This window comes from Macaca nemestrina, chromosome 4 (assembly GCF_043159975.1).
Source record: "Macaca nemestrina isolate mMacNem1 chromosome 4, mMacNem.hap1, whole genome shotgun sequence".
Taxonomy (NCBI): Eukaryota; Metazoa; Chordata; class Mammalia; order Primates; family Cercopithecidae; genus Macaca; species Macaca nemestrina.
The window spans coordinates 93,006,086-93,033,641 of NC_092128.1; the positions used below are offsets into that span (position 1 = coordinate 93,006,086).

Consider the following 27,556-nt stretch of genomic DNA (forward strand, 5'->3'; position numbering starts at 1 on the left):
TCTCGGGAGAGAACCAGGCGTCAGTGTGTGTTGTTGTTTCCAAGCTTCGTAGGTGATTCCATTGCATCCAGGGTGAGAACTCACTGCTCTATTCAACAAGTATCTTACTTTCTCCAAGGCCCCATATTTCGACCTTCATTTCAACTGAGAATTTTTAGTCTGTACTTTGTCCTCCTCTAATTTAATTCATTTGTAAAGGAACATGGCCTTTACTGTATTTAGATATAAAATTATGCTATAATCCAATCAAATAAGATTCACTTACTATAGTAGCAGTTCGACAGACAAGATTTATTCAAGTACAAAGAAAATTGCAAGGAGGCTTTTTAAGAAGCTTCAAGTTTAATTTAAAATATAGTTTACTCAACATAAAACAACTATGCAATTCAAAACACTTGCAGCTGACAGTTATATTTGGCCTTGTAAATGTCTAAATAGAGGATGATTAAAGGACTGATAAAACATATCCCAAAGTTTTCCCTCTCCCCTAGTTACCCATGAGAAACTAGAGTCAGAAACGTGTTGAAATGTTTTGGCTTTCTATCTTGGATAACCAGCATGGCTGTTCACAAAATAGCCTTGACATTCAGTGAGAATCAGAGTCAGTCTTACGTCCAGTATTCTGTCTTCTTTTTCCTGTGGCACTTTAATAGTGCCTTCAGTCTTAAAATCCAAAGGCTCCCGGACCTGTTTTGCATCAAAGCTAAGACTCATGCAAACTCTGAGTGACAGAGAGTTTCTCCGCGGGAGAGGTTAACTGAGAAGACATGAGCAGGCTTCCCGGAAGAGGAGGCCCTTGAAATCAAGGTATGAAGCTCAATTAGAAAGTCAAGGAAAGTCGGGCTGGACCCAGTGGCTCACACCTGTAATCCCAGCACTGTGGGAGGTCAAGGCAGGTGGATCATGAGGTCAGACTGACAAACATGGGGAAATCCGTCTCTACTAAAACTACAAAAGAATTAGCCAGGTATGGTGCGCGCACCTGTAATGCCCACTACTTGGGAGGCCTAGGCAGGAGAATCACTTGAACCCGGGAGGCGTAGGTTGCAGTGAGCGAGATCACACCATTGCACTCCAGCCTGGGCAACAGAGCGAGACTGCGTCTCAAAAAAAAAAGAAAGTCAAGGAAAGTCATTTTGAGAGGACAGAGGAATACTGGCAAAGGTCTTAGTTACCAAAGGCTTTTCCTATCACAACCCTTCCCTACTATAATCCATAACTTGTCCTTACAAATTAATTTTTAATAGAATTGCCAATTCACAAATTCCCTAAAGGCTTTTAGTAAATCTATTAATCTTAGAAACATTTAAATTTTGATGCCATAATAGAAATGTTTTTAAAATACAGAGCCCATTTTTCTCAATTTCCTAAACTAAATGTAAGAAGAAACATAAATCTAATATTCTTCCATGTTTTCTTCCCAAAAATATACAACTTTTAAGCCATTATGCAATGTTAAGCTAGTATGGACTTCAGGAATTCTAGAAAAAAATAAATAAATATGCTTCTTAATAATTGTACTTTTATTTTTTATTTTCTTATTTTTTCGAGACAAGGTTTCGCTCTGTCACCCAGGCTGGAGTGCAGTGGTACGATCTCAGCTTACCATAACCTCTGCCTTCTAGGGTCAAGCAATCCTCCCACCTCAGCCTCCTGAGTAGCTGGGACTACACGCGCCTGCCACCATGCCCAGCTAATTTGTTTGTATGTTTTTGTACTGATGGAATTTCACAATGTTGTCCAGGCTGGTCTTAAACCCCTGACCTCAAGTGATCTGCCCATCTCAGCCTCCCAAAGTGCTGGGATTGCAGGCATGAGCCACCATGCCCAGCCAAGAAACTACTGTTCTCCAACAAATAGTTTATTTAACAGACAGTTATTTCCCCAATAACTGCTGTCATCACATCAAACAGGTATTTGTTAAGCATGCTGTGATGATAAAATGTATCTATCCTTACTCATCTGTTTCAAGGCACTTCGGGGTATCTTTTAAATCACTTAAATAGACTTGTTTAATGCAAAGAAATATGCATATTAACTTCATTGTAACTGAGATAATAGCTGGCCATTTAAAGACTAATATATGTAGAAGTGATCTGAAACTAACAAAATGAACTGGAATAAAGTCTTCTACAGATTTTAAACGTCTATTAAGTCTGCTACACATACACCTAATGTGATAGTGGTTCACATTAAAAAGATCTGATAGTTGAGTACAAGCATACTACAAGTTAATGGGAGTTGGATTACTTAGAATGGATAACACTGTTTTTAGGAATATTGCTGGAGGTATGACATTCAGGTCACACACAAAAAATGGACTCCAGAAAGATCAATATCTGGATTGTATTCAGTTTTGTTAAGGTCCATGAGGAGTAGACAGTATCCACAGTAGAATGGCCAGAAGATAGTCAGCTCCTTGTAGCTCAACTTGACGAACACAGCCATCCTCATTTACCTCATCCTCTCTGCACGATTTGACTATTACTCACTCCCTTTTTCTTAACCATTGGGATTTCATGGTATCCCATGCTCCAGGTTTTCTCCTTCCTCTCTGGCTACTGCTTCTCTTCTCCAAAGGCTCCCCTTCTCCTCTGCCTTTTACAAAGACTTTGAAATGCCTTAGTGATTTATCCTCAACCTTCTTGACCTTCTTCTCTTTCTATTCACTCACATGACTTCAATTATATTTGCATTTCCAGCCCATATTTCCTCAGCCCTAGATCCCCACAGCCATCTACCTTCCGGACCTGAAAGTCCCACTTAGTGGCTCAAACTCAACATTTCCAAAGGTGAGTTCACTTTTTCTTTTTTTGAGACTGGGTCTCACTCTGTCGCCCAGGCTGGAGGGCAGTGGTCCAATCATGGCTCACTGCAGCCTCCATGACCAGGGTTCAAGCGATTCTCCTGCCTCAGTCTCCCAAGTAGCTGAGAGGACAGGCACACACCACCATGCCTGGCTAATTTTTTTATTATTTGTAGAGATGACAAATTGCTTTGTTGCCCAGACTGGTCTTAAATTCCTAGGCTCAAGCAATTCTCCTGCCTCAGCCCCCTAAAGTGCTAGGATTACAGGGGTGAGTCACTGAACCCAGACTGAAGTCACTTTTTTACCACTTCTACTGCACTCCACAAATCTGCTCCATGAATGGCACCATCAGATACCACAGTCCCAAGTCAGGAAGTAAGGTATCCCTGATTTAGCTCAGCCCATCACTGTCTCCTACTCAGGCCTCTGTCTCTCATTTTTCTCTCTCCATCCCACATCATTCTCTACTCTTCAGTCAGACTAAATCATCCTAAAATATAAATTTTATAATATGATACCTTTTCCCAAAGAACTCTTCAAAGATTTCTCCATGACACTATGACAGAGTTCAATGTCTGATACTGCATATATAGTGTTCTTCTGGTCTGGTCTTCAGTATCATCTCTATCTCCATTCCTCCTTCCAAAATCCATGCTCCAAGCTTTTTAAAATATGGCATTTGCAATTCCCTGGATGGACTGTGCTCTCTCTTTGCCCCAGGCCTTTTCACATATTCTGTCTGGAATGCCTCCCCACCTCCCCACCTGTGTGGCTGTCATGTACTTGCCCTTCAGATCCCAACTTAGGTACCATCTTCTCCTGAGTGTCACTCACCTCTCCTGTGTGAAGTCCTGTTTATACTCCAATAGCACTCTATACTTGTTTCAATTATAACACTTATCACACTCTAATGAAATCTCCTCTTTAGCTGGAGGGCTCCAAAACTAGTTTATAAGCCCACTGAAATGGACTCCTTTATTCATCATTATGACCCTGACTCCTGGCACCATTCCTGGTACATATGTTTGTGATCAAGAACACAAGTAAAATGTTTACAGTTGTTACTGAGAAGGTGTAGGGGGAACATGATCATTAACTTCAAGTATTTCAAAGTCTGAGGTTGAAATTCAGACCAACGGAGAGAAGTTGCAAAAGGATATGTTTTAGCTCACTGTAAGAACTTTCAAATACCCAGAACTGTCCACAGTGGAAATGGTCTGTTGAATTTGTGAGATTCAATAGGAGATGCTTTCCATGGGAAGGTATATATCAGAAGTGCCCTAAGGAATTTTTAAAGATTTGTTTTAAGAATATCTCATTTCCTAATCACCCCACTATCAAAAGAGAACAAGCATGTTCTCTTTGGAGACCGTGGGGGTTGTTCATGTCACCTGGGAGTTGGTGACATCTGTCAGCCTGCAGTTGAATAGTTGGTGATGTTATGGCCATCTAATCCACCTGACAGAGATAGAGGTGGTGCAAATCTGAATGAATAGATTAAAAAAAAAACTGTGGGAAACCATTTCTTGTTGTGGAAATCTCATGAATTTCATAGTACAAACAACAGAAGAAACTACAGATGTTTACAAGAACTCTGAGAAGGCCAAGCTAACGACACTAACATATTTTCAAAAGAGCAGGTGTATCTGTGTCTTCAGTTTTCAAAGCTGCTCTTAAAACCTCTGATTGGTAATTTCTCTGAAGCCCTAACTGCTGATCAACATGAATTTCCTGATAAATAAAAATTCATATATAAAATGTATTTTAAGGGAATAAGTCTGTTAGACATTTTAATTTTTTTGTAATAATGAAATAAAACATTATGTTTACATCATTAAAATTTTAATTTTTATGTCTCAAGTTACTTTTCTTACTGTTTTCTGGCAGACCCAGTGTATTATTCAATCTACTAAAAGCTCATAAATGACTCTCAGGTGAATTTTCATGATACAGTTTATTTAATAAAGCATCTTTAAAGCCATAACATAATTTTAAACTCATGCCTTTTTACTATGTCTTTTATTCTATGTTACACACCATTCCATATATATATTTTCCCAATCATTGTGCCCTTTGGAGATAAGATTATAAACTATAGCAATTATGTAACTACATCAACAGTCAAGTCCCAGACATTCTAGGGATCTTCTATGGTAGCAATCTCTCATTTGTAGGGACAGATTCCTGTAGAACCTTGGAGGGATGTTACATTACAAAGACTGATATTGGGATAAACTCAGATTGGTGAAGACTGTTTCTAACTAGAAATTCTATGCATAAAAACTGCTAACAAGTGAAGCCTCCTGGAAGAACAAGATTCAGAACCCAAGATCCAAAAATCTAAAACAAGAGTAGGAAATCTCTAATTATTTTATGCCAACCTTGAGAGAAGCTGAGTTTCCTGATGGTGGGGTGGAGTCACAGTCCTTTACCTCATAGGATTGTTGTAAGATTTAGATGAATTAACATGTATAAATCATCGGGACTAATTGATCCGACACAGAGTAAGTGCTATTTGAGTGTTAGCTATTATCATCCTCATCACATAATTAGAATATAGTTGAGCTGAATGACAGAAGCAAGGACATATCCAGTCTTTAATTGCTTTAATATTGCATATGTTTAAGCCGCTTCTTCCACCTAAATTATAAACTCTTTCACAATCAGTATTTCCTCCATTTATTATATTTCACCTACCTAGCCCAGTCCCATTGCAACAAGCATAAAAGAGGCTGAAACATTTCAGTGAAAAGTTGTAAACAGTGCTTAAAGTGCTTTTTCAGACTTTACTTTAAAAATGAACTTTTAGATTTCTACAGAATTCTGAAGCCTTTATAAATGTATGAAGGACAGACTTCAGATTTCAAAATTCACTTTGAAACGTCAGAGGTATCAATCAACTTAAGTAGCTGTGCCCTGGCAGCTTCTGACATTCAAAAGAGAACTGCTGTGTTATGAATCAGGAGATTATGGGTTCAAATTCAAATTCAAAGCCAAATTCAAATTCTTGTATTCAACAAGAAATGTGCATTAGTTTAATATATCTTCCATAGCAAATCATCACCCATTTTACTGCTTAATATCCACTTATTATTTCATATTTGTATAGGTCAAAAGTCCAGGTACAGAGTGGCTCAACTGGGTTCTCTGCTTCTCACAAGGCCTCTTGTAAGGCCCAAAGCAAAGTACCTGCTGGGCTGCACTCCTTACTGGAAGCTCTGGGGGAGCATGTTCTTCCATGCTCATGCAGGTCATTGACAGAATCCAGTTCTTATGTCTGTAGGGCTGAGGTACCTGTTTCCTCGCTGGTTGTCACCCAGAAGCTGCCCATAGCTCCTAGGGCCCTCTTTCTGGTGCCTGCACACGGGCTCCTACATCTTAGAGCCAGCAATGACACGATGACACCCTCTTAGGCTCAGAATTTCATTCACCTTGCCTTCTGCCATATTACTTTGACTCCCACAAAAGCAAGTTCTCTCCTTTATTTTAAAGGCTCATATGATTACACAGAGTCCACATGACAATCTAGGTCTGTAGCCTTAATTACATCTGTAAAGCACCTTTTGCCCTGTAATGTAATATGTGCAGGACCAAATGGGTATTCATGTTTGGGGGACCATTTTACCCATTACAGAATGACACAGATCTGGAAAAACTACCCCTCAACACCTCATTAGGGCCTTAAAGTCACTTGCTAATACAGCCTAGCTCTGGAACATGATTTACTTGCTATACAACCTTCACTAGATTACACCAAACTCTCTTTCCCTTTACAACTTTCTTCTGTTGTACCCCAAAGTCCTAACCAGTGCCCCAAATTCATCTCAAATTAACTCATTTATTTGCCTCCATTTTCACCCCCTGAAATGTCTCTCAAGTCTTACAATCTATCTAGAATGTTCTTTTCTTTCCCTTATCTAGACAAAGCCTGCATTCCAGTTTCTGCATGGAGCTAACCTTAATTATCAAGACATTCATAACTTTTCTGATTTTTTACATCACATCAACATCACACAATGTGCATAATCTGGAAACTGTTTAATTTATACTTATGTTAATTTTTAAACAAAATCACTTTTTTGTGGTTTTTGTTAATTTATAGTAATGTAGGTTTATTTCTGAAATTCAGAAAATGAATAAAAGTAGATGAGGAAAAATCACCCCCAGTCCCAGTGTCTAAAGAGCTAATCCTAAATTCACTCACTGCATGTAACATGGTGCTAATTATTAGCTATGGGATATAAAAATTGATATATTAACCATATTATTTTATCTATTGTTAATAGATGGTTCATGCCAATAATGTTGGTTTTAAGAAAAGTATTGGTATCACAGAATTGTAGGCCAGAAGTAATAAAAAGGTCACCTACTTCAGTTCTATACTAGATGCCTTAATCCTCTACACAGAGCACAGAATATAAAATAATAAAACAACAAAACACACACTTCCATAGAACTTATTATGTACCTGGGCACCGTTCCAAATATTTTCCATGTATTCACTGACTTAATTTATATGCATAGTGCCTTTTGTATCTGACCTGTAGTAACCTGCATAGATAAGCTCTTGAAGAAGTTCCGTAATTTTTATGAAAATAATCTAGAATAAATTAAATTCATATATGCACACAGATCTCTTATATGTGTTTATAATTCCTTACCCAGCTACATAGCCTATTCAAACCTCTTTACAAACCACTGAAACCTGCTACTAATATTCCACTGAATCCATAGGTTCTTTTGTTTTAAAGAGCAAATTTTTGTTATACAACTAGAAGAGCCTAGTAATAGTTTTTTGGAAGGTTTTAATATCTATTTTTAAATCTGTCTTTTGCCCATTCAATTCTCAGAACCCCACGTGTGTTTGTCCTGACTCTCAATACACAGTTTCTTTAAGTAGATTAAGACTTAATCTACAGTTTCTTTAAGTAGATTAAGTCTTAATCTACTTAAAGAACTTTCCTACCTATAGATGCTTTTTAAAAAGTTGAACTTTATTCCTTGATATTTCTTCTAATCCAAATTCAAATTAAATTAAAATGGTGCTTTAATTTTTCATGATTGGCATAGGATCCATTAAGTTTGAAAATTTGCTCTGTTATCTACTAAGATATAATATATTCTTATGCATAGTTTCATATTAGTATTATAGGTAAGAGGATATTAAATGAGATTTGTCCTGTGGTCTTAGCATTTTCACTGAAACCCAAAGTCAAGAACAATTGGTGAAAAGTGCTCAGACCTTCTAAAGATAGAGCTAGGTGCACCTCCACAGATTCCATTAGCCCTGAAGCCGCAAAATTCTATAAAATCATGTTGGCAACCCTCATCCCTTCACCCACTTCAAGGAATTATTAGGGAGACTTGAAGATTATTCAGGAGGGATCAACAAAGACCATTTATTTAAAGGGAGTTGCTGGAGTGCTACAAGGATAAATATTATACATACATACAGACTTCAAGTCAAATGACAGGGGTCTCAATCACTTGAATTCAATGGCATTTGTTCCCAAAGTTTAGGGACTGCTCTCATCTGTAAAATTACAAGAGGCCTGGCAATGGGCATATGGAGGCAGAGGAAGAGAGAAAAGCTATGCTGTGTTGGGATGGCCTCCATTTCCAGGGCTTGACAGGACAATAATGCCCTCGTGCTTCCTATGTGCCAGTAGAGAGTTGGATATAGGTCATTTTGGAAACAGGTCTCCGGAAAAGGTGGGGTGACCCCAATAGAAGAAAACTGTGAGAAGGAAGCCAGAGGCTGGAGGGACAGTTCTAAAGTTTCAGAAGAAGAGGAATTGCCAGGGCCATGGAATTATAATCTGGAGCTCCTTACACACAAGAATATCCACCAATCCACACAATGGCCTCATATAGAACAAAAGAGATTTCTACAACTCTCACACAGAGAACCCTGAGGCCAGACTGTAACTGTGGCAGTCAAGAAAGACCTTTCTTGATATGGCCTCTCTTCTCCCTAGCCTCTCAAACCCTGGCTGAGTCAGCAGCCGCACAGTGAAGCAGAGGAGGAGGCAGGGAAGAGGAAAAAACAGAAAAATATGATGGGAAATGTCAACAAAACTAAACCAACCCTGGCCCTTTTTCCAGCCTCAGGTTGGGGGAAAGGAGACGCTTTGAAGTGGATGGGAGATTGAAGTTCTGATACTGGACTCAAATGGACTTTTAAATATCTGAAGAAATAGAGACTGCTCTGAGAAAGGTGAAAAAGCTATGGATCTGCACAAAGATTCACCCAGGAGTGGGAATGAAACAGTCAGAACCTGTTTGAGGAAACTGGTAAAAAAGGGTTAATTTTTTTCTGCTTTTATCTTATTGAGACTAGTTCATTTAATGAACCATTTATATGTATATAGTTGGTTTTATAATGAGAGTAGAAACATACAGGTACAAAAGCCATTTAGTTGTTTTTTTCCCTCTTAACTTTATCCCCTGTTCCTTGTTTTATGTCTGGGAATGTTTCTCTTACATCCTGAGCTGATGCTGCAGTATGGGTTTAATCTCTCACAGCTAGAATGTCAGCCTAACTAAATTTCATTTAAACAATCTAGGTGAGGAAGCGGTGCCTGCTCATCTCCAATGCTGGGGTAATCTTAGGCAGTGTGAAATTCAAACTTTAGTGAAGAAGAAAAAAAGAATATTGCCTGAACATATACTTCTTTTTTTTTTTTTTTGAGACAGAGTCTCGCTCTGTCGCCCAGGCTGGAGTGCAGTGGCCGGATCTCAGCTCACTGCAAGCTCCGCCTCCCGGGTTCACGCCATTCTCCTGCCTCAGCCTCCCGAGTAGCTAGGACTACAGGCGCCCGCCACCACGCCCGGCTAGTTTTTTGTATTTTTTTTAGTAGAGACGGGGTTTCACCGTGTTAGCCAGGATGGTCTCGATCTCCTGACCTGGTGATCCGCCCGTCTCGGCCTCCCAAAGTGCTGGGATTACAGGCTTGAGCCACCTCGCCCGGCCCTGCCTGAACATATACTTCTGACTTTAAGAGTGGTTCTGTAACTTCCTCTTTTGGCTTAGGATTGGGAGGGACAGCAAATGTGAGAAACATGAATAAAATTAGAGTCTACATTTTCACCTGACACACCCTTTCCTCTCTCTTGCTTTCTAAACACAAATAGGGTTCTGGGGTCTCTGAGCAATTCTTTTAATTGCCATGGGTCTTCCTATTCTTATCCGTAATAGAAGGGAATTGGAGAAGATGATTTCTTTTTCTTCTGAGACATGGTCTGGCTCTGTCACCCAGGTTAGAGAGCAGTGGTACGAGCTCAGCTCACTGCTACCTCTGCTTTCCCAGCTCAAGCCATCCTCCCACCTCAGCCTCCTGAGTAGCTGGGACCACAGGTGCATGCCACCTCACCGGCTAATTTCTGTATTTTTCATAGAGACAGGTTCTCACTTTGTTGCTAAGGCTGCTTTCAAATTCCTGGGCTCAAGTAATCTGCCCGCCTCAGCCACCCAAAGTGCTGGGATTACAAGCGTGATCCACATTGCACCTAGTGAAGAAGATAATATCTAAAGCTGTCTTCCCTTCTATCCTTGTTCCAAATAAACCAACCACGATGTTCTCAAACTGAAGAATTCCAATGAACTATAATAATTCCTCATTTTAATTACTGAGGTACACTGCAGAACCTGTGATGAGGAGATACAAAGTGGATATCTGTTCAGCTGAACTGAGATGAGTTCAATGAAACCAAGATAGCCAACAGGGTTTCCTGGGTTAACTAACGAACCTTATTCTCTCTTGCTATTCTAATGCATCTGACAAAGATGTTACTACACAAAGCTTCTTATAGCACATTCCAATCCTCTCAGGAGCCTCACTGGCTCTTCGTGTCTACCACATAAAATCTTAACCTCTCCCTCTGCAATTCTAGACCTTAGACACTTCACTCTGCGTACCGGATACACGGATTCTTTATTACTGCCTTCTATGCATCACAGACTTCCGCTGAACACAAATGATGGCCATTTCTCAAACATTCCCCATCCTAGCTTCTTCACTCATGCTATTCTTTCTAATTAGATTGCTATTAATATTTCCTATTCATTCATACTATCCTTTATATTCAACATATCATTCAAGCCGTTCCCCTGTCTCCAAGGGACCTATTTTAAAACCCTAACTGAGCAAAATGACGTTTTACTTTGACCTCCACAGTACTTTGTATTCACAACAGAGAACCTTTATAGCTATTCACGTCTACATGGTAAGCTCCTTGCAGACATGGACCAAGCTATATTTTTTTTCCTCTGAATTCATACAATGGAATCACAAAATCTGATAACCAGTCTGAATAAACTTCTAAACTGCTAAATCATTTAGCCATGTCTACCATTATTTTATAATTTCTAATAGGTTAAAAATTAAAATGCTATTTAATATAATTCCAAGGGCACCATTTCATAAAATCCTTCAAAATAGGAGAGAATTCCACAATCACATTCCAAACCCAACCTGTTGAAATCTACTCAGTAAATATAAAATGTTTTAAGTGATGATAATGTGGAAAACTGTGTTTTCAACCCATATAGATATTATTTTTAATTAATATGGATTAATTAATAATGCCTGTCTCAAATGCTTCATCTCTCCAATGGAATGGTAATACACCCTGTCATGTCAGACTGAAATGTGACAATGTATGACAAACAGTATCAGAATGCCTGTGCAAGGTAAGAACTCAACAAATATTAGCCCATTCTTAGCCCCTTACCCGTTTCTCACTTGATCTAATGCAGTAATGCAGGCTAATGCATTAACAACTGCAAACAAGTCTCTTCAAAGGTTTCCCCATAAAGAAGTCCATCTCTGAGCTGTTCATAACAGCAAAAGAGTGAAAATAAAATCACAATGTTCAAAATAGGAGAAAATGATTTTAAATCTGTGTAATGGGATACTATAGAATCACTAAATATGTTGTGGCCAGTGCTTTTAGCTCCCAGAACATATTAAATAAAAAGTATAGAACACCAAATAAGGTATTTAGGGTTTTTTCTGCAAAAAAAAAAAAAAAAAAATTATTCTGCAAAAAAAAAAAAAAAAAAGATACACACACACACACACACACACACACACACACACACACAGGAAAAACAACCTAGCAAGTAATAATAATTTATTTCTGGGTCGTTTCATTATAGGTACTTTTCTAATTTGCATTTTAAAAAAATGATGAAGTCTTTATATTCAAGTTAAACAATACAAATATCACCTAAATAAAAAGGAAGCTGCAAAGCATAATCCACAGTACTGTTATCTCACTGTCAGACTTCTCATTTGACATTTACAAACATAGGAAATGAATTCACACTATTTCCACCCAGTATCGACATAAAATGTCATTATATTCTAATTTTTACAGCAATATAAAATAACAGAAACTAATTTAAAATTTGTCTTATTCCATCACCACCAAAAAATTCAAGTAATTTTCACTGTTTTATATGCCTCCTGGTTCTCCTCCATATATGGGCATACTATACAAAGCTGTAACACTGACTGAAGTATGCAAAACTTCCATTTCATCTAAAGCAGCTATAAGAAGTTATATTTTAAATAAATGCACAAAGAAGCAGCCAAATATGAAACATTCATGGATCATCCTTTTAAAGCTCTGTCGGCTTCTTTCAGAGAGGATTTCACATTAACACTTCACAAACCCATGACTGTCAATATCCGCATTGAGAGTCGAATGGTATATTTCTATTTCTTGTCAATAAAAAGTCTATACTTTCCATGAATATTGCATATCAAAGTGATTTTCATCTCAGAAATACTCAAATATCATAATATACATGTATGCAAACACACACAACCCTCTTTCCCTATTCCCAAGAGATTCATTGAGACATTTTACCCTTGAATGAGTTCTGCACACTTACACCTTTCTGAACACATAAAGATAAATTTCCCCCTGCCCTGCATTGCTTCATTTCAATAGGCAATCCAGTATGTATCATGCTGCTTACCAAAACCAAACTCTCAGGGCTAGAGTTAAAAATTAAGTTACCACACTATCTGGGTAGATTTTGATAGTTTCTTTGGAATTAGAGATGATGGCTTAGTAATTAATTTTAAAAAGTTGTGTGTGTGTGTGTGTGTGTGTGCACATGCAAACCTGTATATTATGGTATTTAGGGATCTATTACCAGGATGAAGATACATAATAGACAGAACATATAAGAATGTTTTATTGACAAGCAATAGAAATATACTATTCAGCAATCTATTCAGGTATTGACAGGTATAGGTTTGTGGAGTGTTACTCTGCGATCCTACTGAAGAAAACAGAAGGAGCTTTAACCAGCATTCCACGTGGTCCTAGAGACTGCCAGTCCATAGCCCAAGGCCCATTGGATGACGACAGATTGAAACACAAGGAGAGAAGGTAGTATCAAGTCCTATGGCTCCTTATAAACCACAGAAAAAAGTTGCTACCAGAATATACTGCAATTCCACTGGTGCTTCCTTAATGCTCCTTGGAACTAGATCCATCTTCTCTGGTCTCACTTGACACTTTCCCTCAAAACTCAATCTGCCTGGCCCTTCCCCAAATCATATAGTAGCTCTTAAGCCACTGGAAGAACTGGAGCCAGCCTAAGGATTCCAAGTAGGAATTTTATGTTCCCTACAAATAAGAAATATAGGTAACAAGATGTTCATGATCCTGTGGCAGCCAGAAAGAAGGCTTGTCATTCACTGGGGGTGTAACTTTTATTCTTGGAACAGACATGTCTGATCAGGCTGCGATAGTCTAAGGGAAGGGATTACCTACACTCCATTTCTGCATTCTCCAGGAAGAAAAAGGCAGACAGCCAGGAAAAAGGGTGAGTAGAAACCCATTTGTTTGCATTTTTAGAAAAGCACATTTCTAAATATGATAGAAATTCATCACTCAATTGTGCTTATGACATACAGATGATCCTTGACTTATGATGGGGTTACATCCCAAAAATCATCATAAATTAAAACAATTGTAAGTCAAAAATTTGTTTAATAAGCTACCTAAGCTACCAAACATCTTAGTTTAGGCTAGCCTGCCTTAAAGATGCTCAGAACGCTCACATCAGCCTACAGCTGGGCTAACTCATTTGGTAACACAGAGCACCGTGGAGTACCAGTTGTTTATCCTGGTGACCATGTGGCTGACTGGGAGCCATGGCTCATGGCTGCTGCCCAGCATCTCAAGAGGGTATCCTACCATATATCGCTGGCCTAGGAAAAAATCAAAATTCAAAATTCGAAGTACAGTTTCTACCAAACGCGTCTCATTTTTGTACCATCACAAAGTTGAAAAATCGTTACATCAAACCATCATTGTCAGGACCATCTGTATTCAATGTGACAAATCCCCTCAACTTTCATGCAACTAAGATTACTCCCAGACCTTGCTAACTTGGCACATGATCTCTTAAACAAGTCTCTAAACTTCTCTTTTTAAAGATTCATCAAAACCCAAACCTCATGCTATTACTTTGAACCAGTATCAATTTAAAAGTTTCCAATCAAAGAAGTTGTCAATGTTATTCAGATACTGAATAACAAATTCCTGTCCAAAATAACAATTCTTGTTCAAAGAGGAATTTCTCCAATATATCAAATCCAAACTGTAGAGTCACCAAGAAGGACAAACTAAAGGAATCCTTGCCATTTTATAACCTCTCTGGACAAAGAAAGGCTATAGATATTGTGAAAGATACACCCTTCAAAGAAAATGACTGAAGTTTCAGGTGAAAGATGAGACAGGACTTGACTGGCAAGTAAGATTCTAGTCCAGTGGTATTTCTCAGAGGATGGATGACTTATACCTGAAGCCCTTATGAAAAGGAATTTAGAAAACACCACTAAATGCATCCAAGGCAGAGATCCCACAATAAAGTTGGATGAACCAAAGAAAACGAGCCAGATTTAGAGAAGAACCATACAAACAGAAACATCTAAATGGATAAAAGTTATAAACTGGGTGAGTTCTGACATGGAACACAAGGGTGTAAGAGTGGCAGTTACATGATCCAAGAGTATCAAGTGTTTTTCTCAACCCCATGGATCTCTCTTCCTAAATTCTGAATACCCAATTTGTAATTTTAATTTCTCTCTTAAGATATAGCCATAAATTCCCCGCCCCCCACCACCAGGTTAATGTTTTATTCCAGACACTCAGACTGTCTTCTCTTTCACCATCCATGTGATGGCTGACTTCATTGAATCTAGCAGCACAGAGGACACATCACATGCTCCCTGTCCCTTTATAAGGGCCTCCCACATTATCATCTAATCAAATAGGCACTTAATATAAACAAGGCACAACTTAGCCTAACTCACATCACCTCAGGTGTTTGACAATTAGACTACGAACAAAAATCACAAATTTCATTCAAACCCAGATGAGATGTTTATCTTTTCTATTTCTATAATTTCCAACATAAAAACTTAGCCTTAAAAAACAGAAACAACCTAATATGTTTTGTTCTGGTTGTTGATTTTAAGTATACATGAGATGGAAGTCTAGAATATGTTTTTATCTCCTATTTAGGAATGTTCATGTTTCTATTTTCTGTCTTTGGATACTTCCCAAGTACTTCTCAGCTCTTTTCAATGCTTCAAAGTTTAGCTGATTTCCTAAATTTACATCCTCAAGAACTGTGGCTTTGAAAGTAATACATAATTCACCAAAAAAATTTCCCCACATCTACTTTAGGTTTGAGTAAGCAGACCCCTGGATTGTAATATGAATATTTTAAACTTGTCTGATCAATTCTGAATACTCTATTTGTCACAAACACTGGAAGAATTCATGTTTAAAAATAAAACAATGCTCAGAACTTCAGGGGTGGAAACTGATGAGCTGTGTCATTCAAAGGTCCTTCTTGGCCTGCCAGCTTTATCAGACCAACAGAGACTCGCAGTCGATGAAAAGAGGTTTTCAAGTTAACAAAATGTGTAGCACCAAAGGATATTAGAAAGGAGGCTAAGGTGGTAAGTTAGAATGCAGAAAGTCACACTGCTTCCAGATAATTCCTAGAGTGTTTTTGTAGACTTTATGTAATGGAAAGGGTCTATTATAGCCATGTCCTTTTTCCTTAAGCTGAAAACGTCTTACAGAGTTTCATTGTTTAGGTTTTTGTATGTCTGACACTTGGAAAGATGCCTCTTTCCTGAAGACCACTAGAAACATGGCTGGAACGTTTTAATCACTCATGCTTATGTACATTTAACAACCCTACATTTGACTGAATTATAAAGACATTCTTATTTCTACACATGCACTGTCTTCTCATGTTCCTTCAATATGAAAACTCATGTGTATCCTCTTCCAGAGTAAAATTTCAGGTAATATATTTTTAGATGACAGGACTTTTCCTCCTGATGAACCTAAGAGGGGACCAGGAAATAAACTATTGGGGTTAAAGAAATGAGAAATTTTCTAAGATAGTCACATGCAACAATCCCACATTTGAATAAAAATGGTGAATATACAAGAGGGCGCAGTTGACTGTACTGCTAGAAATCACTGTCCCATTCCAATACCCCCAAAACACAGACTCTCAAAGAGTACATTGGCAACTCTACATTATAGATGTCACTTCTGCTTTCCTTTATCATGATTAGGGGTCACAGTAGATGAGAACTGTTCCTTAAGTGATGTATGTAAATATCTTTCTGCACACAATATCACCTAGGTAACAAAGTTTATATGCCATTGTCAACAGGAACAACTATGTTATGAAGAGGTGGACTCACTCCCGCTGCCCACTAACAAATGCTTCTAGAATGAACAATGGAATTTTAGAACTTGAAGGAACTTATCAACTGTCTAGTCCAACCACTCACCTTGATCACACTGTTGAAAGAAATAAGAATCAAGGTCCTTAATCTCAGTACCAGATATTTTCAATATTGCAGGCCGATTGCCCATCAATTGAAGAGATGAAATTTTCCTCTCTGCTGTTTATTTTCATTTCTAAATACCACTCCAGCATCTTCCCTCATTTTATTCAGTCTTTCAGCCTGGGGATTTTTCCAGTAAGATTATGTCAACTAAATCCCTAGTGAACACTTTGCTGTCCATCCCTTCCTTTTCAGAGGTTCTTTTGAATGTGACCTTCATGGTATAAACCACTCAGTTATTTCCATTTCCTTTCACTGTCCTCTCATCTCCCTACTGCCCTCTGCTATGGCTGTTCCACAGACTCTATCTTCTACTTGAGTCTTCAATCTGCAACTTCTCTGTGACTGGCTCCCAGAAGCTCCCTGAGCTTCAGACTCTTGTCTCCAGGTGTTTCCTGCATATTTTCATGTTCCTATCTCCTCAAATGCAACATATCCCCTCAAATCACCTTCCTTACTGCATAATTTGCTCATCCTCCTAAGAATATCATCATGTCTCCAGTCATGCAAGTTCAGAACTTCAGTTATCTCAGTCTTCCACCTTTACCCACTCATACTGATTTTTGAAAATTCAATTTAATTGTGTTCCTTTTTGAAGTCATCTTTCTTTTGGTTCCCAGAAAAACCACCATAAACTAGGTTTTCATCAGCCTCTAACCAATCACCCTATCTTCAATTTATCTTCATTCTTGAACATCTATTTCATTGCATTAATCTGTTTGTTCAAAAAAATATTTCATTTTTCTTAACCAGGACCTTCTTCTCTAACTCGGTGGGTTTACTTACATTTTTGCATTGTACTTTCTCATTCCTATGCTTGCCCACAATAAATTCCACAGCTAGAATACACATCCTCCTAATTATCATCTCCAAATCCTGACTGCTTTCAGTGGTGGTTCAAGTCCAGTGTCTGCAGTGAAGCTTTCTGTTATGGTCCTTGAATTTACGATTTTACTTATTCACTACCTTTCTTTGTGCACAATTTCCAATTACTTTATATATCAGCTTTCTGAATATATCTGTCTTATCTTCTTGGTATGGCTATTGGAACCAAATCATACATGTCTTTATCACTTCTGAAACTATCCCAATAACTGTATTACATTATTTATTATATATATTTAAATGAGGCATAGTAGTTAGGAGAATATTGGAGATAAAAATTCTGAGTTCTGCCTCTTGTTTTGTTCTTTCTTGCTGAGTGAACTTAGGCAAGCTACTCAAACTCTGTAAGCTTTCATATCTATAAAATAGACGTAATACGACCTACTTCATAGTGCTGTTGTATAGTACAGCTTAGCAGAATGTGTATGTATGTGTGTGTACACACAAACACACAACGTTTAACACAGTTTCTGGGCCATAGTGAATGCTTTTTAAACAGATGGCTAATTATAATTCTGCACACCATAGGCACTCCTTTTTGGTCAATACACTGAAAAGGTCTAAATATGTTTTCATAATATGCTGTCAAGATTCCATTTCATGTTTTTTACACCATTGATTATCATACTGATATAGTTAGGCTTTGAGTCCCCAACCAGATCTCATCTTGGATTGTAATCCCCAGGTGTTTAGGGAGAGACCTGGGGGGAAGTGATTGGATTATGGGGGCAGTTTCCCATGCTGTTCTCATGATAGTGAGTGAGTTCTCACAAGATCTGATGGTTTTATAAGTGTATGACACCTCCTCCTACACACTCTCACTCTCTCTCTCCTGCTGCCATGCAAGATGTACCTGGTTCCCCTTGCACCATGATTGTAAGTGTCCTGAGGCCTCCCCAGCCATGTGGAACTGTAAGTCAATTAAACCTCTTTCCTTTATAAATTACCCAGTCTCAGGTAGCTCTTTAAAGCAGTGTGAGAACAAATGAACACACATATTTAATAAAAAATTACTTTTCTAAGCTGCATTCCAGAAGAGTAGGAAAGAGACTTTCAATCTTCAAGCTGTGCCCAGTTGACAAGACCTAGTGTATAAAACTCTGTACAGACCAGTTTCATCCATACACATAACCCGATCAACCATGATTTTCAGCAATTACCATTTTAATAATGGAGTTAAAGCAGAACTAAATAATTTTTTGGGAAGGCTAGAAAAGTTTCCAAATAGCCAAGTCAATAGGTACAGGTTTGGTGACATAGGATTGCTATCGCCTGTCAAAAACTGAAACTCAAGGATTAGTGACCACAGTCAGCTTTTCCTATGAAGAAAGCCATGAACTTTCCTTCAAGCAACAAGGCTATAACAAAGTCTAATCAATAGCTTTAAAAAACACAATGGAAATGCTGTAATATGGTACATTAAAAACTAGCGACCTGGCCTTTTTTGGCTGAAGTAATTCTTTTTTTTCCCTAATGAAAGAGTCTTTTCTCCTTTGTGCAGCAGGTCACAACTTTCCTAGGTTAACTCATACTGTATTTAAAATATCAGATGCTACACCTCCACCTCCACAAAGGTTGCAGGAAGTTTCCACCAGAAATATCTATGATCTCGCGAAGGGAGGCTCCACCCACATATAGAAAGTCAAAGCCACTGTCTCCCTCTGCCTTGCCTCATACCTCCCACAATGATGAGCAGCCACAGGGAAAATCTCTCTCTACACCATCAGCCAAACAACTTTCCTTCTAGGACCCCAGCTTCGTTATTTCTGCACCCCTAGGCAGGAAAATTGCGAGGTCTTACCGCAGATGTTAGACGCGCAAGAATTTCATCACTGCTCTCTTCAGAGTCTTCAATTTTCTGATGAGACCTTTGGGGAAAAAAAGAACAAATTACTTTTCAGTTTTGGTTGCTCAAATTTATCTACCCAGTTAGGAGGAATAAAGGGCAAACAATGTAATTGTTATTATATTAGAGAAAGTACTCATGCTTTAACAAAGGTTGTGTCAGTAACGCCATAGGAACATAATCCTCTTGCAGGCCAAATGTTCTCACAAAATCAATTAGCAAGAACCTCTTTACAATGTACCAGTTGAATCCTGAGGATGGAGTGTTACTCACCCCATGATACAGCAGAATAACCCTGACATGCCAGTTTTACATATATGGGCTTGCACAGAAGGTAGATGCAAATAAAAGGTGGTTAAGTGCTGAAATTCCCTCTAAATCTAAATGAAATCCAGATTTTGAAAATATGAAATGTGAACTTTCCACTAAAATTGAGTTGTAGCCAAAACAAACTTACTATAAAATGGTATCATCATAGGCCTAATACCACCATGGGAATTATGAGGAATACAAAAACGCAGAAGTTTTGTATAGCTTTGTATTTGCCTTTTTAAGAGATTACTGCCCAACTAGGAAGCTAAGAATATTATGCATATGTTAAACAACTAATGCGATGTGTAACAATGTAAGATCAGTTTGTTTATTTGTTTGGGGAAAATGATCTTTTTAACTTAATTCATGAAAAAAGGCTTCACCAAATGTATATTCTAACAGACAAAATTATCTACTTCTGAAGAACAATCTTATATACTATATTTTTTCCTAGTTTGGTCAAAGAAAAAAATTGATTAATACAACTGAATATATAAAATTGTCTTCAAGATCTATTTCCACAAGCAATCCCTTTCAATATATGCTGTGGACAGTAGGGACTGGAGGTAACTGCCCTGCAGAGCAGCAATATCAGCATCACAGTCCAGTGACTGATTTCAATCTCAGTAACTACAGTGTGTCAGCTGGAATGCCAGCCTTATGGGGCAAGAGGGCTTCTCCCAGCTCACAGGACAGCTGGGAAGCAGGTCCTTAAGAAGGGAAAAGCCAGTTGGATCAATTCTGGCATTGCCTTCTTGTTTCTGCAAATGTTATTAAACCCTTTTCCAGAAAGAAAATCCCACCCTTCAAATCACAGCAATGCATTACAAACCACTGCCTTTACAAAAATTGCAAGATACAGGTATGAAGCAGTGCTGATGTTGTCAAATAACTTAAGCACTCATGCAGCAAAGTGTGTGAGATGCTTGCTAACAATCCGCTCAATAAAAACTGTGGGAACTGAGCATTATAACTTGGCATCGTTTTTTCAAAAAGGTTACCTAGATGATGAATATTTCAAATAAGCTTTATTATTAAGATTTTCTATTCACAAGGCTTCTGTAGTTATACTGAGAAGAGACTGGAAACGCTTTATAACCTCAACCACCAAACCAGATTTATATGATTAAGCTGAGGCTACTCAACAGACAGGAAATTAAGAACCAAAGGCACTAAAGGCAAGAGAACCAAACAACGGCTTCTGCTGCTTTGTCTGTGTCTGTAGTGACGCATGGGCTGGTCGTGCCTTTTCATGTTTCTCAGACCCCAACAGATACCTGAAGTATTAGCTAATGGGCATGAGGTATTTTGCACTAGCACAGATTCTCTCATGAATCTGCTTTCAACAAGCTGCTAAAAGGAACTCAAAATTCCAAGAGAAGCTCTTGTGTACGAGACTGATAATGGCTATCTCATAATTAATGGTTGAGCTGCTGCTATTTTAGTGGCAAATAATTTAGTCCCTGTTCCGAAGTAAAACTGTCTTTCATTGATCTTCCAGAACAAATGAAGCCTTAGCAAAAACATTTCTTAAGGAAATATGTGTAAGAGGGACAGAGTGATGATCTCCCAAGAGCTGTCCCACAGCCCATATCCCATTGTTATCACCTCAATCACCAAGATTTAAGCCCAGAACTCCCAAGTATGTCTCTAGCTTCTGGCTCTCCCCTGAGCTTGCCTTGTTTTTCCATCTGCCTTCAAAGTGGCTCTATGTGGCAATTCCAGGAACTTTATTTTCACCCACGTAGGGACCTTACAGGCTAACTCAACCTAACTCACACTGAACTCCTCTCTTACCTCCTGCCCTCAGCTCTCCCCTAGGAATTACAGGCCCTGTTCACCCTAGAGCCATCCCTTCCCTCCTCACTCCGGCCTTTGGGAAGTCACCAGATCCTCTCACTTCCCTTCCTTCCCTGCCAAGCCTCTTTGACAGTCTAGGCTTCGCTTGAACAAAGTATTTACAAATTATTTTACTTTGCTTGAACAAATTATTTGTTCAACTTCGCTTGAACAAATTATTTTAACCACCTTCTAACAAGCTTGTCTCTGGCTTCTCTTCTTGTACCCAGATACCTACAGACACCAGGACCACCTTTCTAAAACCCAGATCTGGTCCTGCTCTTCTCCAAACTCCAAACCTTCAGGGATTTTCTTCACTGCCCACTGAGGGCTCTAGAATTCGGAAATGCTCTTCCTTCCCTGCTAACATGCCCCATGCCCCACTGCACCAGCAGGCACCTGTACCTCACCCGGTATAAAGGAAGGTCATGAGGGCAGGACTGGTAGTAACAGGCAATAGTGGAAGAGCCTGAAAAGGGGGAAAGAAGAGAGAAGACAACACTCGGCTACTCTCCTTTCTTTCACCACTACAGTCAATTTTTAACTTAAACCCCCTCCTCAGCTCTAGGCCAAATTGCCCAAAAATACCAGACTCTTTTCCCCAGCAAATGTATCTTTTACAAAATTTAAACACATTCTGTTTTAATGTACGTAAATACTTTTCAGTGCAACCCAGGAAAGACAAAGTTCTCACTTACCCGATCAAAATAAATAAGGAAACAGATGCAGCAGAGGAAAAGCAAGTGTTACACTTGCATGTTTTCCATTATTACTAAAGGGGGCTGTGCTGCTTAGTGAATGAGAGAGAGAGAAGCTGTGGGTCTAGTTTGTCAGTGATTAGAGAAAGAAAAGAAAGAAACTCCTACTGGAATCGGCAGGTAATGACAGTGACGAGTGACATAAGAGAGAAAGAGAAGAGAAATGGGGTGACCCCTGGAAGGAAGATCTCTCCCTGAGGGTTTATGCCAACAGATGCTCTCCGTTAGGAATTCCCTGGGTTACCTTTCAAGGTCTCTGCTTACCAGTACCCCAAGCCAGACCTGGTAATTCTCCAGGGGAGAGTGCTGAGTCCTGGTGCTCTAGGCAGATGTCTCTGTAAGTTCAAGAGATCTGCAATATCTAAGGGTGTCATTGTGAGGATGCAGAGATGACAAAAACCTATGGTCCTCCACCCTCATCCCTCTAACCATCAAACTGGATGTGTTATCATTATGTCCACTCCCACCCGAAAGGAAAATAACAAAAAGCCCTGCCCCTCCTATAGTCCTCCTCACCTGAATTGATGGCAACTCCATCCTTCCAATTGGAAGCCATCCTTGAACCCCTTTCTCTCATACTCTGCCTTGTATCCACCCTGAAATCCTATTGGTTCTTCAAGACATATCTCTCACCTGACCACGTCTCACCACCTCCATCACTACCACTGTGGTCCCAGCCACAATATCTCTCACCTGGACCCAGGAGCCAGCGTAGTCTTGCTAAAATGTAAGTTAGTTCATGTCCCTCTACTCAAAATCCTTGAATGACTTCCCATCTCACTTAGCATAAAGCCAAAATATTTTCATACTTAAAAATATGCAATTAACAAAGACATATATTCAAGGTGTACAACATGATTATTGGTGAATACACTGTGATGATTAGCATAATCAAATTTATTACATACCCATCACCATTCATGCTGTACATTAGACCTCCAGAACTTGCTCAATTTATAAATGAAAGTTTGTATGCTTTGATCAACATCTCCCCATTTTCCCCACCCATGATGTCTATATTCTGGACAAGTATGTTTTGCTTAATAAAGCAAATTCCTATGAAAAAAGAAGTGGGATGGTAGAAGAATGAGAATTAGATTTTTCTTGAGATCTTTGATATCATGAATACAAACACTGTTCACCTTCTCAAGAGAAGATAATTTTTCATAGCATCTGGCTACTAGTTACGCTTACAGAAAAAAGTACTCAATGGGAATTATGAATGTGAAAGGTTTCATTAAGGGTCCGGAGTGTATAGTTATACTTTAATCTAAACTGAATAAAATTAGATTTTTCACATTTGATTTTGAGGATTTGAGTATTGTTTAATATTTAATTAGATGGTTCAATTTCAAATGCTAACATAATCAGGCCTAGATGTCCAATTTTTGCAAAATTCCTGTATTACTCTTAAATATAAATGTACTCTGATAAAGATAAGCAATCTGTTCCCACACCTGGAATAAGCCTTGTCTATAAACAATGGAAATTTTGAAGGACTTACTGTTTCCTTGAGAGAAGAGGTAATGAGTAATCACAAAGACTAGGACTAGCTGATTTCATAACACTTTTTACAAAAACAGTTTAAAGTAATAAGTGGAAATTTTGTTCACTTACAATGCCAATACAAATCTTATGCCAAGTTCCATCACAAAAATTTTCTGAAAAATACTGACGACAACAAAAAAATGTTTGTTTACCCACACAGTATTTCCTCCTCTCCAAGTGTCAAGAGGATCTAATTAGGAAAAGTTAAGTTAGGAGTACAAAAGGTAGGCTTCGGACATCAGAATAGCAGACTTGAACTTAAGTTCTCTGGCCAGAGAGTGTGAATCCATCACCATTTCAGAAACTAAAGAGGCCAAAGGATGTCTCATGTTGCTAATAAACATCAGGTAGAAAGAAAAAAACAGGCAGGATAAGGAGAACAAAGGAGGCAGAAGTAAGGGGGTGGTGGAGGTGCTATTTTGTACGGGGTGGTAAGAGGAGACAGGGACCTGAATTTTGGGAACCACTACTGTGAGATGATATTAAGTACATGACTGGGTGAGGGCACATCCAAAGTGAAAGCAGAAAAATAAGAGAAGTCCAAGACTGACCTCTACTGTGTTTAGAGGTCACTGCTTCAAAATGTAGGTTTCATTATTTAGGGACAGCCAGTCTGAATAATCTGAGGCAAACAGTTCAGGAGATGACTGGCATCAAAAAGACAGTTTTTTTACTCACAGTTTCCAAGAGGAGGGGGGATGACACACAAGGAGGGGCAACACAGGGAGGCACAGTGTCAATCAGGAGGCAGCGGATATGGGGGAAAATGTGGGAAAGAACCTTTATTATGGTTTCCCCAGAAGAGAATGGGTGAGGGTGAGGCAGGGTAAACAGGCTGAGGATGGACTGTTTGATTAACTTCAGCAAGACCAAAAGCATAGGGACTGCCCCTAGTTGTTTGGTACCTGGAGCTGGGGTGATTAGGGCAGGTGAAAAGCAGCCCAGAAGGTGAAAGCCCAATAAAAAAAAGTGGTTATGTTATGAGCTCTGGAATGGCTGGCTTACCTACGAAAGGTGGCTCCCAGCAAAGCTAGCAGGTAAGTTCTCTACTATCTCTAGGAATGGACTATTCCTGGGATGGGCAGTCTCCCCAGGGTCAGCAAGGCCCCAGATGTCAAAGCACTGAAACACAGTTAATACAATCAGGAAAAGGAAGAATTAGCAAAGAAGCCTTAAAAGCAGCAGCTAGTGAGACAGAAGAGCCAAGAGATGTTATCCCAGGGGCCAACTGGAAAAACTGCTTCCAGAAGGACATGATCAATTGCGCCAAATGCTGCTGTCATGTCAAGTAAGATAAGGACTGAAAAATCAACATTTTGGCATTTGGCAACATGGAAGACTTTTGTAATCTTGACAAGGTTGCCTTCAGTGGAGTGGTACTGTTGAAAGCCTGAATGGAGTAGATTCAGAAAAGAATAGCAGAGGTAGAGAAAGTAACCATAAACATCTTTTGAAGAGTTTTGCTGTAAAAGGGAACAGAGACATTGTGCAGCAGCTAGAGGGAGATATAGGGAAATAGCAACACATGCTGAAAAGAACAATTCAGTAGAGGAAAAAGCTGATAGAGGAGGAAAAAAAAAGAGACTTCAGAAATGAGATCCTTGAGTAGGGGTGCAGAGATGGGATCAGTGCACAATGTGAGGAAACTGACCTTAAATAAGAATGTGGATCATGCATCCATTTTGATCAGGAGCAAAGATAGAGTCCACCAATATAGATGCAGGCAGGTTGACAGATTTGGTAAATAAAACATGAGAAAGATAGTTTTTAAAATGTTCCTCTCAATGAAATAAAAAGCAAGGAAAAACAGGTAAGAGGGGAGCAATTGTGATACAGTTTTCTAGGAGACTGAATATACCAAGAAATGAACAGGACCATGCAGCAGCATCGAAGACCCCTCAAGATTAAAGGCCATGAATATAAAATGAGACTGATCATCCTTAGACTCCTTAATGAACCACCTCTTCCATCTACCTTTAAAATCTAACAGAACAAGATGTTAGACGACCATGGCAAGTGATGGCTAAAGAGAAAGGAAGTATTGATCCTGTGATTTTTCTATGTATATAACTATGTCATCTGCAAAGAGAGATGGCTTTATGTTTTCCTCCAAATATATGCCTTTTATTTCTTTTTCTTGACTTTTTGCATTGGCTGGAGTGGACCAGGTGTACTAAGAGAAGATATATTAGCCTTGTTCTGAGTCCTAGTAGGAAAGCATTTAGTCTCTTACCATTAAGTATGATGCAAGCTATAAACAGAACCAAAGACAAGAACCACATGATTATCTCAATAGATGCAGAAAAGGCTTTTGACAAAATTCAACAGCCCTTCATGCTAAAAACGCTCAATAAATTCGGTATTGATGGAACGTACCTCAAAATAATAAGAGCTATTTATGACAAACCCACAGCCAATATCATACTGAATGGGCAAAAACTGGAAAAATTCCCTTTGAAAACTGGCACAAGACAGAGATGCCCTCTCTCACCACTCCTATTCAACATAGTGTTGGAAGTTCTGGCTAGGGCAATCAGGCAAGAGAAAGAAATAAAGGGTATTCAGTTAGGAAAAGAAGAAGTCAAATTGTTCCTGTTTGCAGATGACATGATTGTATATTTAGAAAAGCCCATTGTCTCAGCCCAAAATCTCCTTAAGCTGATAAGAAACTTCAGCAAAGTCTCAGGATACAAAATTATTGTGCAAAAATCACAAGCATTCTTATACACCAGTAACAGACAAACAGAGAGCCAAATCAGGAATGAACTTCCATTCACAATTGCTTCAAAGAGAATAAAATACCTAGGAATCCAACTTACAAGGGATGTAAAGGACCTCTTCAAGGAGAACTACAAACCACTGCTCAGTGAACTAAAAGAGGACACAAACAAATGGAAGAACATACCATGCTCATGGATAGGAAGAATCAATATCGTGAAAATGGCCATACTGCCCAAGGTAATTTATAGATTCAATGCCATCCCCATCAAGTTACCAATGAGTTTCTTCACAGAATTGGAAAAAACTGCTTTAAAATTCATATGGAACCAAAAAAGAGCCCACATCTCCAAGACAATCCTAAGTCAAAAGAACAAAGCTGGAGGCATCATGCTACCTGACTTCAAACTCTACTACAAGGCTACAGTAACCAAAACAGCATGGTACTGGTACCAAAACAAAGATATAGACCAATGGAACAGAACAGAGTCCTCAGAAATAATACCACCCATCTACAGCCATCTGATCTTTGACAAACCTGAGAGAAACAAGAAATGGGGAAAGGATTCCCTATTTAATAAATGGTGCTGGGAAAATTGGCTAGCCATAAGTAGAAAGCTGAAACTGGATCCTTTCCTTACTCCTTATACGAAAATTAATTCAAGATGGATTAGAGACTTAAATGTTAGACCTAATACCATAAAAATCCTAGAGGAAAACCTAGGTAGTACCATTCAGGACATAGGCATGGGCAAAGACTTCATGTCTAAAACACCAAAAGCAACGGCAGCAAAAGCCAAAATTGACAAATGGGATCTAATTAAACCAAAGAGCTTCTGCACAGCAAAAGAAACTACCATCAGAGTGAACAGGCAACCTACAGAATGGGAGAAAATTTTTGCAATCTACTCATCTGACAAAGGGCTAATATCCA

The 27,556-nt window shown here is 38.8% G+C and overlaps 1 protein-coding gene across 2 annotated transcripts in view; it reads right to left on the minus strand.

Annotated features, from left to right (window-relative positions):
• LOC105475677 (Rap guanine nucleotide exchange factor 5) overlaps positions 1–27,556 on the minus strand; it is a 242,049-nt gene that overhangs the window by 156,477 nt on the left and 58,016 nt on the right. For both annotated transcript variants that reach the window (XM_011731142.3, XM_071094929.1), the window contains exon 6: positions 19,403–19,469. In XM_011731142.3, coding sequence (XP_011729444.1) covers positions 19,403–19,469 — 67 coding nt within the window. The remainder of the gene's footprint in view (positions 1–19,402; positions 19,470–27,556) is intronic.